This window comes from Caenorhabditis remanei, chromosome X, assembly GCF_010183535.1.
Source record: "Caenorhabditis remanei strain PX506 chromosome X, whole genome shotgun sequence".
Classification (NCBI taxonomy): Eukaryota; Metazoa; Nematoda; class Chromadorea; order Rhabditida; family Rhabditidae; genus Caenorhabditis; species Caenorhabditis remanei.
Genome location: NC_071333.1, coordinates 8,877,227 through 8,890,371, shown reverse-complemented (window position 1 = coordinate 8,890,371; position 13,145 = coordinate 8,877,227). Strand labels below are relative to the sequence as shown.

The 13,145-nt window shown below is 36.4% G+C and overlaps 4 protein-coding genes across 4 annotated transcripts; all 4 read right to left on the bottom strand.

Annotated features, from left to right (window-relative positions):
• Positions 1-121: 121 nt before the first annotated feature.
• Positions 122-2,539, bottom strand: GCK72_023730 (uncharacterized protein; the record flags this gene model as incomplete). The annotated part of the gene is made up of 11 exons (XM_003109416.2): positions 122-319; positions 875-1,048; positions 1,092-1,275; positions 1,325-1,421; positions 1,470-1,605; positions 1,652-1,747; positions 1,791-1,865; positions 1,919-1,990; positions 2,037-2,288; positions 2,340-2,453; positions 2,501-2,539. The coding sequence occupies 11 exons, from the start codon at positions 2,537-2,539 to the stop codon at positions 122-124; spliced, it is 1,437 nt and encodes a 478-aa protein (XP_003109464.2).
• A 2,423-nt stretch (positions 2,540-4,962) lies between these two features.
• Positions 4,963-6,391, bottom strand: GCK72_023729 (uncharacterized protein; the record flags this gene model as incomplete). The annotated part of the gene is made up of 7 exons (XM_053735523.1): positions 4,963-5,008; positions 5,054-5,321; positions 5,379-5,475; positions 5,727-5,807; positions 5,856-5,972; positions 6,019-6,275; positions 6,328-6,391. The coding sequence occupies 7 exons, from the start codon at positions 6,389-6,391 to the stop codon at positions 4,963-4,965; spliced, it is 930 nt and encodes a 309-aa protein (XP_053579089.1).
• Positions 6,392-8,997: 2,606 nt separating this feature from the next.
• GCK72_023728 (uncharacterized protein) lies at positions 8,998-9,323 on the bottom strand (the record flags this gene model as incomplete). Its single annotated transcript, XM_053735522.1, has 2 exons — positions 8,998-9,159; positions 9,204-9,323. The coding sequence occupies 2 exons, from the start codon at positions 9,321-9,323 to the stop codon at positions 8,998-9,000; spliced, it is 282 nt and encodes a 93-aa protein (XP_053579088.1).
• Positions 9,324-11,785: 2,462 nt separating this feature from the next.
• Positions 11,786-13,145, bottom strand: GCK72_023727 (uncharacterized protein; the record flags this gene model as incomplete). The annotated part of the gene is made up of 7 exons (XM_003109702.2): positions 11,786-11,839; positions 11,888-11,954; positions 12,049-12,269; positions 12,312-12,517; positions 12,563-12,630; positions 12,694-12,840; positions 12,886-13,145. The coding sequence occupies 7 exons, from the start codon at positions 13,143-13,145 to the stop codon at positions 11,786-11,788; spliced, it is 1,023 nt and encodes a 340-aa protein (XP_003109750.2).

Sequence of the window (13,145 nt, the reverse complement as noted above, 5' to 3'; positions counted from 1 at the left end):
AAACAATTGAAGATAAAAATAATGAATAGTTGAAAGACTGAGAACTTTCGAGAATTTTTTTCGAAACTTATGACCCATTTTCCGTGGATTTGGTTGTGAATGTGGAGAAGAATAGTTTTGTCTAGTATACATTTGTATGAGCCACCACTGTTGGCATGACGATGTCAGCTTCCCATCGGAGACATTTGTCATGAATGCTCAGATGCTCGTTCGTAGAAGGGAATTGGAAGGGGTCCGCTACAATAAGGCCCCGACCGATCAGCACATCCACGGCGTCCTCGAGGAATGGAGTTGACATATTCACAAGGAAATCGACTGTCTGCAATGAAAGGTGTTGAGTGTACGTTTAAAATAAAAAAGTTGCGGCGGAAGTTGGCATGGAGAGATGGCCGAGCGGTCTAAGGCGCTGGTTTAAGGCACCAGTCCCTTCGGGGGCGTGGGTTCGAATCCCACTCTCTTCAGTTTCTTTTTTTTCTTTTTTGTTTGGGACTTATTGTTGCTGAACTGTTGCTTTAGCGGAATTTGTTTCAGTAGTTTTCAATTATGTCTTAATTTAATTGACTTCATAAGTTTCTTCTTGTTCAGTCACGTTTTCTAGGTATCTTTCATAGTACCAATTGTTTCTGATTTTGAATAAATTCCAAATATCCGTTTTCAAAATCTTTGGAGTAAAATGTTTTGTGTACACGCCTGATCCGTTATTTCTTCCTCCCGCCGCAGGACACTCCAGCGCGTGCATTTATTCATACTACACTCTTGTTATCTCATGTGGAGAGATGGCCGAGCGGTCTAAGGCGCTGGTTTAAGGCACCAGTCCCTTCGGGGGCGTGGGTTCGAATCCCACTCTCTTCAGTTTCTTTTTTCTTTTTTTTACCTTTTGAGACATTAATCCGACTTTACTATCCACTAAATTGGCTTGAGCATTGATCATATTGATATATCCTTTCACTCTTTTGTTCCTCATTTCCATGGTTAACGTGAATTCGGTTTCAACATTGATGGTCAGCATACTACCTTCTACGGTTTTGAGTGGTGGTTCAGCAAATACCTTCAATAGAGATTTAGATAACAATTTCTTGTAAGAAACTAACATTTAGAGATGCATTCAAATAAACCAATGCTCTGCCTTGTTGAAGATCAATTACTGGTGGGGAGAGTGTTGCTGCTTCTACTGAAAGTGTCCGATTCGGAACTTGTTCGGCAAGTTCTGGAAGAACTGTTCCAATGCAAAGCACATCGCAGCTAGTTTTCAAGAATGGCGACTCAATTTTAGTTCTGAGAATCAATAAATTATGTGAGAAGAGTTCTGGTGGATGTTACTCACTTCAAATGACCAGCAAAGTGAGCAGCTGCAATGATACTTTGCACAGTGTGTTCATCGATAAACATGTCAATCATTCTAGTTGATCTTGGAAGTGCGTCTGGAAGATAACTATGAAATGGGAGACAAATTAATTGCTTGTACTCACCAACACTGGTCAACGTGGAGTTCTCAACCATTCCACTCTCTACAAACTCATTATCCCAAATCAAGTCACTTCTCATTCTGACATCAACATGATGTTGGGTCATAGCAATTGATTGCATACTTTGAATAAGTGTGACCTAAAATTTAATATCAAGCATTTTTCAGTTTTACATCGCTACCCACATCTGGAGAATGACTAATCGTCAAGTTCGTTGGGAATTGGTAAAGTTGAGCCTCCACCCATGGAAGCCAGTGATTTCTCATCATGTCACAGTATTCCTAAAATGGAATTCTTCTAAAAAGTAAGTGGTTGTACACATACCTCCTCAAGTGTTCTTCTGATTGCACGAGTCACACTTTGTCTGAACCAGTGAATCACATCTGCGGCTACGCTACCCTATAATTGTAAATAAGGAATCTAAAGGTGATATAGAAAAAATAAGTTCTCACCTGAAATGCTACTCTCAAATCTCGAATTTGAGCAACACAGTGGTGAACTTCGACTTCGTTGTCTTGTGTGATCTAAAATTATTGAAACATAACAAAATGCTTCAGAACTAAACGTCACCTGCATAGCAATTTCAGAGATCAAACCGGTCATTTGAGCATGAATTTGACCTTGGAGTGGGATTTTCAGCATGTGCAAAAACTGAGATTCGACTGACCATTCGGCAGAAACTTGTGCGTATCCACTAAGTGTTGACATATATAAAAATGAGTGGTCGGATGGTCGGAATCGGATGAGTGGAGGAACGAATCGTTTGATTGTGATGTTAGTAACTGTCATTTCCCCTCCGGCAAATGAGTTATAGAATGACTGCTGAAAAATTGCAGCTAATTCCAGTTACTAGTTCGGAAAACAAAAACTCACTCGAATTTCTGGCATTTTCATATGTGGTCCTGCCATGGAAAGCCATTGTCGGGTAAAGTTAGCTGCTTCGTGTAAACCAAATTCGTTGACTCGTAATAATAAACTTTCGGATATCTGAAATACATTTTTACACTGGATTACTTCTGGTAACATTGACTTACATGTGCTATACAAAAAAAACCAACAAGTTTGAAGAGCATTGTCAAAAACAGTGTGGTCTTGAGAGATAAGCACACTTAACACTGGTGGTTTCTCTAAAATTGTTTAGATATGTTTTTCAAAGGGATGTCTTGTGGTCAAACTCGAACCGTTTCACGAGAGAGGGAAAACGAGTGAACGAACCCAAAATTTTAGGTGGGGGAAGGATGAGGGTCAAGTTGCAAACAAAACGAACGATACGATGAGGCTCACGAGGTTAAATAAATTGGAAGGCGAGATTCGGCGCAAAAAACTGAGCGCATACCATCTGTGTTTAGGATAGCAGCTGAGGGAGGTAGAGAAAAGATAGGGAGTGTTTGAGGATAAATCCACAATAACAAAAAACAAGAGGATGAGCCGGTTGAAACGGTTCAAGCGCCAGGGTCAAGAGAAACATGATATCTTCTTCATATTGTTTTTATGTAGACCGACACAAGTGGTGTGGTAGGGAAAAAGCAAAGATCGAGAGTTCCAGAAATTGTCTTATTTGGCTAGATGGGGGTGTCAATTCGGATGCCGAACGTATTGTTTAGTAGATTTTATTGGATTAAACGGTTTTGAAATTGGATCCTAGTGTCTAGACTGTTCGACCCAAAATAGGAAAATGTGGATTTCCGATTTTTAGCGGATTCAGCAGCCGTGATTTAGATGTTCTTTTGAAAACAAAAAACATCAAAGAGCCTTATCATCTGATATGGAAAAGAAAAACTATTGATGATACAGCTCATAGAAGTTCAAAATCACAGAGATGAGCTTTTTCGTTCTCTCCCGAGAACAGGCGTGCACGCATTCGGTGAACAATGTTTGCTCCGTGGCTGCTATCACGTTGGCGTGAAACCAAATACACCCTTTTGCTACCGAACAACACGAAAATCGGTTGCACTCCAAAGTGGGGTGTAGAGACCGCAAAAACTTGACAAGTCACAACAATGCTTCTGCCTCCCGATGTCCATTCATATTGTTGCAAAAATGGTTTTGCGAAAATGAAAAGAAAACGATCAAAGAGCGGAGCAGAACACAGATTCATGTCTATGAATTTGTAAAATAGTGAACAGAGTGCAAAAAGTTCAACGAATACAATAAAAATCGCCCACGAAAAACCTGGACAGTCTGAAGTGAGGATAAACAAAGTTGGGGGTCAAAATGAAATGGAGCAGAAGAGTTTGAAGCAGCAGAAGAAGGGAGGCAATATACGATCAAAACGAAACAATAAAGGAGGGAGCGGCGCAAAAAAAGCCTTGCGCCACGACTAAAAGTCTGGAGCAAACGATAATATTTGTTTAAGATTCGTTTCTGATAAGCCGCCCGCCGACCGACCGCGCAGTTTAATTCGACCTAATGACCGCTCTAAACGTTCGCGACTCGGTTTCATTTTTTTCTTTTCCAAAAAAGGCCGAGGAGCAAACTGTCGGCTGTATGCTTTCTTATTTTTGACAGGTGATGATATTGATGACAACCTAAGTGAGCAGTGGAACAGATCTTAAGACAGACAGAGCAAAAAGGGAATAAGAATGGAAAAGTAGGTGTTTCACTAAATGAAACTACATGTTTCGAAGTTTGTTGACATGTAGGGTTACTAATGTTGTTGCTAACAACAAGCAAGAAAAATGCTTCCATGTCGTCCAAAGTTTAGTTTTGGACAAAATTGGCCAACGAAGGTGAGTGAATGAGAGTTTCAATGTAATACATAGTTGAAACTTGTGAACACTTGATGTTCATTGGTTCTGTTTGCTTATTGACCAAGCGGTTTGGTTTATGTAGATTCCGAGCCAACACTGTCCACTTTTGTTTTCCGGTGTTGAACATTGGAACTTTGCACTTGCAAAACTTTTTGTGTCTTGTGTTTAAATCTGGAATCGGTATTTAGTAATAATGTTTTTTGAACTGATCTCCTTTTGCATAAATTTGAGCGAACAATTGCTTAGCATATTTGAACTGATTGTTTTGCGGCCTCCGGCTTAAATATAGAGCAAAAGCGAAACGCAAATTTTGCCAAAATCGTGGATTCATCAGCACAACTTGGGAGCGTTTAACGATGAAAATTCTTCCTTCGCGGGGGTGTGCGCACACCTTTTCTATATTGAGCAGTACTGTCCGAGCAGCAGACAAAGAAGTTGTTTGTCCAACAATTTGTGACCCGCTTGTAACTTTCTGCACATTTGACAAAAGTATCTGGAATTAGGTAGACTGTAGTTTGGATATTTGTAAGATCACTGAGCAACAAAACACACTCCTTTTATGTATATGTTTATTATTAGCTCAGAAAAGAATAGCAATAAAAAGGAAAGAAAAATTTGCAAAGCAGATTGAGAAAAGAAGAAACGAAAAAAATTCGGATAATTTATGGGAGCACGAAGGTCAGAGAAAAATGGAATGGAGAGTTGGGAAATTATGGCGTCTTTGAATACTAAAGGAAGATCGGTTTCTACTCGTCATCGTTCTCATTGAACGGGTATTCTGGATGGTTACGTCTGAAATTGAAAAAAAAATTAATTAAACACAAAAAATAGGGATACCTTGACGTATAAGTGTAGATTCGGCCACGAGACCTCACGTTTGCCAGTGCTTCCATATCGTTGTCACTGATTGTGAAATTCAAACTATCCAAGTTTTCTCTCAAGTGTTGAGCATTGACACTTCTTGGGATTACAACTATGTTTCTTTGCGTCAATTGTTTCAATAGAATTTGGGCAGGCGACTTTTTGTACTTTTGGGCGAGATAAATAACCAATGGTTCGTCCAGAGGAGAAGTGTCTCCTCGTTGATCAATTGTTTGTTGCAGTCCTATTAAAATTTATAGGTTCGAAGTAGTGTCTAAGTAAAATGTAAAAGTGAAATTACCAGGACTTCCAAGTGGGGCATACGCAGTGAGAGATACGTTGAGAGATTGACAGAGAACAACTAAATCTTTCTGAGGCCAGTGAAGATGAACTTCTACCTAAACATTATTTTATTAAATTGGTTTGTCGCTTATATTACCTGTAGGTTATGAGGTTTAACCACATTTGCATTGCAGTAGACTGTTGTGATTTGGTCAATATTGAAGTTTGAAATACCTATTGCTCTTGTGAGTTTGAGATTGTACACCTGGAAAAACAGTTCTGAATAATTGAAGTTGCATTTCATGTTTCTATATGTTTACTATTATTTCACCCATTATGATTTTTCATGATCATGTAATAATCTTACATCTTCCATTCCTTTCCAAGTTTCCGGAAGAGAATAATTCGTTGGTTCAAATTTATTTCGACCTTGTGCTGTTTGGCGGATCTGCAGTGTGTTAGCTAAAATGTTAGATTAGTCTGTTTTCGAACTGACCGTAATTCCACATGGACTTTGAACCAGAAACAAATCAACATAGTCTAATTGGAGATACTTCAATTGGCTGTTCAATGCGGTAGCAACGTTGGCACGGCTGTGACTGATGCATGGAAGCTGCGAAGTATAATGACAGCTAGAAACAACTATATCAGAAACTTACTTTAGTTGTAATAAAAAAATCTTGGCGAGTCAATTTTCCGGAATCCATGTATTCTTTGAGTACATCTCCAACTATCTTATGAGTTCCCGGCGTCACGTCAATGTGAGTGTACCCAAGATCCAGAGCTGTTCGAATGGAATATTCTGTTGCTTCGTTAGAATTCTCCACGCTACTCGTTCCAAGTCCAATAAAAGGAAGTTCAACTCCGTTTCCCATTCGAATTCTGTTTGGGATATAGTCTCGTCTTGGGGATGCACCTTCAATATTTAGGAATCCAATTTGTTTCAAGTTTTATTCAAATATTCCTACCGCTTTTTGATGACACCCATTGGATAACTGCGGGTCCTTTGTTAAGAATTTGCTTCTCTGGCATGGTTCTGGAGATGGAAGTCTAAAAACTAATTTTTATCAATTTTAGAATAAAACCAGCAAAAAAAGTCTAGGCGATAAATGAAATTCTTTCAAACGTTGCAAAATTTAAACAAGAGCATAAAACTTCTGCTGGAAACATTGTTTAAACTTTGCTACGTTAATGCAATTTGTGCTTTTTGTCTCGTTAGCCAAATTTAGAGAAGAACAATTCGAAATGTTGAAAAGTCAAAAGATTGAAAAAAAAGGAGAAGAGGACTAGCAAAGTCTTTCTTTGAACGCTGCTTTGTTCTGACTCACCAGCTTTGCTTTTTGACTCCACCCCTCTGCAAAAGTGTAAAAAGAGAGGAAAAGCTCGAGTAACCCGCCCAGTTTTTAATTATAAAAACCCAAAAGATTTATATGTTTTTGGATAGATTCTACTTTGGAAGACTCCAAATCAGTGATCAAAGTCACATGTGAGATGGAAAATAAAAGTCGAAAAAGAGCAAAATAGAGACAGATGCCTATGAAATGTGAATGGCCTGAACCAGGATATACGAAAAAGGAGAGAAGAGAAATAAGAAAACAAGGAAGATGGTTGTGGAGTGCACTCACCTTTTGCCATTCTCTTTTTCGTCATTTTAAACGAAAATTAGTACTTCCCATTATACTTTGAATTGAGAAATGACTAATAGGTCATGGGTTTGAATTGGGTCTAGAGATAATTTGTCTTTTTTATTGAGAATACGCAGTAATTCATTCACATATTACTTTAACTTGTAGTCTGACCAATGAAGTGGTCACATAAATCAGAATTACTTGTCTCATTCTGTCACTTTTGTGCTGTAATATCAAAAGAAAAAGTCGCCACATATTGTACTATGATTTATTGTAAACATGGCATTTTTGATGTACATTCAGAATAGTCGATTAGAGGCTTGATGAGACCAAGGTTGAAATAAAGAAAAATGTATACATTTTAGAAAAAAAAAACCATGGAAACAGTGCAAAATACAGGAAAAACATCAAGAAAAAAAAATGTTACCAATGTATTTCATTTATAAGAATGGTACAACTCCGAGCATAATTCATTGAATACTAACGGTTCTTGCGTATATGTTGGTCATTGATAGCATATTATTGATTCAAGTAAAATCTATCTACTGCGTCCATTAATTTTACATTATTATCACTTGCTCCTGTACATTTGAAGAAACGCGTGACTTGTGAACCGATCCAAGGTACAAGTTTTATGTCGAAATACCAGATAAAATGACTGTAATATATATATATATATATATATCTTAATGGTTTGAGTTTGGTTGTTCAGAAAACGTTTCATTTTGTGGGAGAGATAGCTAATTCATTTTTACATAGACTCACATGTCAATACAAATGAAAAATATGTGAACTGAATATCTCCAAGGGAAAATCCACGAATCTCTCATATCACCAGGGGCGTTTCCCCATGGTCGACCATTTATATAATCCGCATCTTGTAAATGTTGAATGAATGTTAAACATGGAAGAAGAATAAGCATTCTATCAAGGTCAGTGATCGTTCGCCACGAGAATGGTGATTTGGCGTTCTGGGTATTGTTTGTTAAGTATGATCTTGCAAAGAACTTACTAGACGGTTTTTAGCGTACAGCACGATGATAACAAAAAACATTAAACACGAGATAATAGATGGTATTACATGAGCAACAAACATATAATAAGAAACAACCGAGGCACATAACTGAAATCTAAATTGGAAAAAAAATACGCACACAGTGAACCTACGTCTGTTGAATTAGGATTGGCAATTCTACATGCGTGCGCTGAAAATGAATGAAGTTACGAAACAATAACAAGATCTACTTACAGATTTCTGCAAAAGTACATAACATCAATAATGGAGTAATCCAAGATATGCAGCCATTCACCACAACAAATCTGAATAAGAAGAATGTATCAGTTAGTTTTTTGTGTTGACGTTTCTGAGATTGTTTGAGAATAATCCGTTAACCAACGTAACCCATACAAAAACGTATAGATTATATAGGCAATGAAAACAAGAGAGCTTAGAGATCCGTAACAGTTTCGTATAAAAGTTGCAGAAAGAGTCCGTGCGACAATAATTTCTAGGAAGTTCACTTAAAAGAAAAATTCATTTGGAATGACTCTACAACTATGTAATTTATTTTCAAAAAAAAAACAATTTCAGTTGTCTTGTAATTATTAAGTTTTTTACTTCATCTTTTCTTTTTCTCATTTTTGAATCCAATATACTTCTTTCCTATCCATTCTTCTCTTTATATAATTTCTCCCCTTCTTTTTCATACTTCCCTTGTTAATTTATAGAAGGAGCTTCATTAAGTTTCCAATCAGCACTCGTAGTGTTAACAGATCTTCAGCTATCACGTTTCCTTCTAATAGTGACATATTGTTGAAAAGCCTTACATGTATTGATTATATCGGGGAAAAGTTGGAAAAGTATACTGTCGAATGACGTATACGAATAGTCCTAAAGGGAGCAATGACCGAGCATATGTGAAGTAAGAAATGAACCATCGTATCCCTATCGTGTGACTGAAGGTTTATAATTGAAAAATGTAACATCTCACAAAATAAAAATAAAACAACTTACGTGCCGACGGGAAATAGTGATGCTCCCAAAACGCCTAACAGAATCATCATGTTAGCTGTGAGCATTTGTAAAATAATTGCCACATAACTGTTACAATATCTTGTTTTGTACATGGCTGTTATTGTTGGCCCTGTCGTAATCAACCCAATGATAGTAGCCTAAGTAACAGAAACAAGATTTTTGGTTTGTTATTGATTCCTACCGCTGAATAGGGATCCTTGGTTATAATGCGAGACTCTCCAAAGGCGGTGCTGTTAGTTGCATTTCCGAGATCGGTGCTGTTGAAGGCATCCTTAAGATTGGGGATGTCAAATGTATTCATTGTTAACAAACAAACGATATTAACCAAGCCTGAAAATATTATTCAAGGTCGAACACTAAAAAGAAAGTCTATTACAAAAAAGCACGAGAAAGCGGCTGAAATGAAAACATCAGAATTTGTCTAATATGAGAGTGCTCAATGATTGCCACGCCCACTGAAAATGAAAGTAGTCACGCCTCCGTTTCTTTGGGGATTGTGGTCAACTGATCAACTAATTATAGGTGACTGGAAGTTTATTTACTGTAACTCGAGGGAAGGAGAAAATACTTACTCCGCAATTATGAAACGCGGAAGTGAAATCTGAGAAAACAAAAATTGAGAAGGCGTCTAAATTTTTGATCTCTAAATCATCATTGAACTTTTTATCAGAAATCTAAATTAAACGTAGATTTCGAATTCAGAATTTTTGTTTCAACACGAATAGTTTTGTAATTAAACATTCTATTCATTTCTGCACAGATTTCATCATTATCTGATTGAGAAAAATATCAGCATTTTCCCGTCTCCAAACTGGGTATTCAACGGTAGTGGGCATAACCTATTGAAAGGTGTACCATTGTTTTCGAAAGTGTTGGGTGCTCATATTACTTAATGTCAGTGAATTCAAACTAGTTTGCCCTTTTTCTGTATAATGCTCTGCTCGTGCTTTTCAGAGAATGAGTCTGGTATAGTTACGAAGCCGGATCTTTGGGAATTGTCTGTGTAATCATTTACGTGATTCTGTTTCTAATATTTTTTAATGAGAAAGATTTGAGCTAGACAGATGACCTCACAAAAAATAAGGTAAAGTTTTGCCGATCAAAAAGAGCTTCGAGAAAACATAAAAGCTGGAGCTTCGAAAAAACATAAAATTTTGCTATGAATAGAATCTGTATTAAAGTTTAGAAATCACAGATGACTGATATATCCTTTAGAACTGAAAGTGAGCAGGGATTGATAAATAGAAAAGGCGAAAAAATTTTAAATGATTCTACCAGTGTGACGTCAAACCATTTTCAGAAGAAAAATCGTCTAAACCTGCCATTTATATATAAAGCTTTTGATTGATACAATCTTTTTTCAGAGTTCGAACAGCTCAATATTTATGAGTCTCAATGTTTCATGAAGCAAGTAAACCAACTGCCCTTATCGATACAAAGAACAAGAATTTATCAATGACATGTACGTCTTGAAAGTGGGAACAAAATTATTTTTTAAAATTTATATATAATAATTGATTTGCAGAAAACGACCTAGTAGTGTTATGTGTATTTTGTTTTAAAAGTTTTCAAAATAATAAAACAGTTTCCTGACTAGTTTTTGACACACGGTAAGTGCCAAAGGAGGGCTATGGACAAATTCTAACCCGTGGGCTTGTGCATAATAATATTTGGATACTCTAACATCAGAAAAACTTGATTTACTAGTCCAGTTTCAGGCATTTTAATAATATTCAAAGTTTTATATTTATTTCAGAATTTTCTACCTATTTTTAAATCCCCTATTAGAGTCATAGTAACATTTCGGAGTTATCACGATAAAATTCGTCAGTCATCTCTAATACGCGCACGTCACTCAGACACTAGAATTTGAAGTCACGTTGCCATTTCCATAGGGATTGTGTACATATCACTATTTGATAGTTCATGACGTGATACTTATAATTTGTTAAGCTACGGTAAATTAAATTGACGTAGAGATGATGTAAGCTGAAAATTATCAAAAAATGAAAAAAACTGTGGTTTACGCTGAAAGCACGAACAAGGGTTATCAAGACATATTAATCAGCGAGATTGACAATTTACTGTTATTGTGAATAAAACACCCATTTTTTCATGATGGCTAATTATTCCTGTGTATCCCACGTTCCCACAATTATAAATCAACCTTGCTGTCAGTTTTCATCATCATTTTGAACAATATGTTTCAACCGTAATGTTAACTGACCGACTGTAAAATTCATTCAGTCATTCTGATTTCTGATTCTTGAACATTTAACATGTATTTTGGTTTTGACTAAAATCAGGATACGATTTCTGAGTTGTTTAGTGAATCATCAAAAATGCTAGTTGGATAATTACAAGGTGCGCAAAAGGACCAAACATCCGAATCAAAAACTCAAAAACAAGATTTAGAAAGTTCAATGAATTTATTTACTTTTATTCGAAATGAAGGGCAAATAGCTACTGATACAACCGAAGAGTTCTTGGGGAAGCTGATGATGAAACTAGTTGTATGACAAATTGAAACAATTTTTTTTTCTCTTTTAGTGTATCTTTGACAACGTTGCTATTTGTGACAGGGATGGAAATAATGAGAATCAATTGACAAACTCATAGTGAAATACGTGTAATTTCCAAAGATTTGAGTGGGGTTTAAAAGCATTCTGGTTAACAAAAATAAATGGGTATAATGCTTTATAAATATTCTTTGCAAGTTTTCAAACAGATCAGAGCAGAAACAAGGCAATGCCACTGAAAGTTTTAAGCTATGACAGTCATTTCAACAGATTTCCGATGGGATTCTTTTCTGCTTCGCTGCAAGTTTAAAAGTGTTTCAAACTCTTCTTTGTTTATAATTATTACCTTATAATTCCTTATCATCATTTTCAGCCACCAACGAGAATTTGGATTCCACGAGATCACAGATACTCTAAAATTATTTAGTAAATACAGAGAAACGCATTTTGCGCACGTTTGATGTTACTCAATAGTATTCAAACCTGCATGCAAAGATTGCAACTTACGAGTTTACTAAAATGATGAGAATCATGAAAAAAGTTGATGTCAAATACTGAAACCACAGTGGCTTAGACGAAGCATATTTGGGAAAATTATTCATCAGCAAGAAAGCAGTGACAGAAAATTGGATGGCCAACAAAGCCGCATTTGATGCAATTTGAGCAGACACTCGAAAAAGTCCTCGTTTATCATTTCGAACGTGAGCAAATCCAAATATTTTACGATACTGAATGAAATCTATCTTTAATGCATACCATCAAAAACTCACATAGGTACATATGTTTGCAATGAAGACAATGGAGTTAACAAACACCGCAAAAGCATACATTGCCAATTGGAAGTGCAAGTTGAAAATGAAATAATCGTTTTTGCAAGATTGAACATCACCATTTTCATATGAAGAGTTTTGCCATGACACAATTTTCTTTGAAATCATATACCATCTATGTTGAGAAAAGTAGTAATGACAATTTCCTGAACCAGAATCTTAAATTAAATGGAAAGAGTTGCCTCTTTCACCTCCGTAGATGGTAACAAGAATCATAGGCACTGTCCATGAAACAATGCCAACCGCCATACTTCCGAACCTAAAAACGTTGAGTGAGAACTTTGGATGTTATGAATTAATATGCTCTTGAATGAAACGTTACCATTTAAAAACATTGATGCCATAAGCAACGAGCATTGTTTGCAGATATAAAAGACTCAATCCGAGTTGCAGGATCAAGGTGACCAATTTGAAGTATAGTAGAATGTATCCTATGTAAGAAATAACGTATTTTCGTTTGTGAGCGATTCTGAAAATTCATGGTTCTGTCATACGGCATGTATTTCAAACTTACAGTTCTTCGAGATTAGCGTAGAAAAAGATATTGAAAAATAAATAGATCCCATTTGATACCTGTTCTTGAATCACCGTTTTCACAAGTTGGCAGTTTTTCAAATTGATTTTATGAAGGCTGGTTACAATGAATGCAATTAGAATAATTCCGAACGACGATGTCTGAGAATTGAAACGTTTCTGAATAAAACTTGGACTTTCAGTTCTCACAGCTATTATGATATATTTGTTGAACTTTATGTCGACGGTTTCCAAATCCAT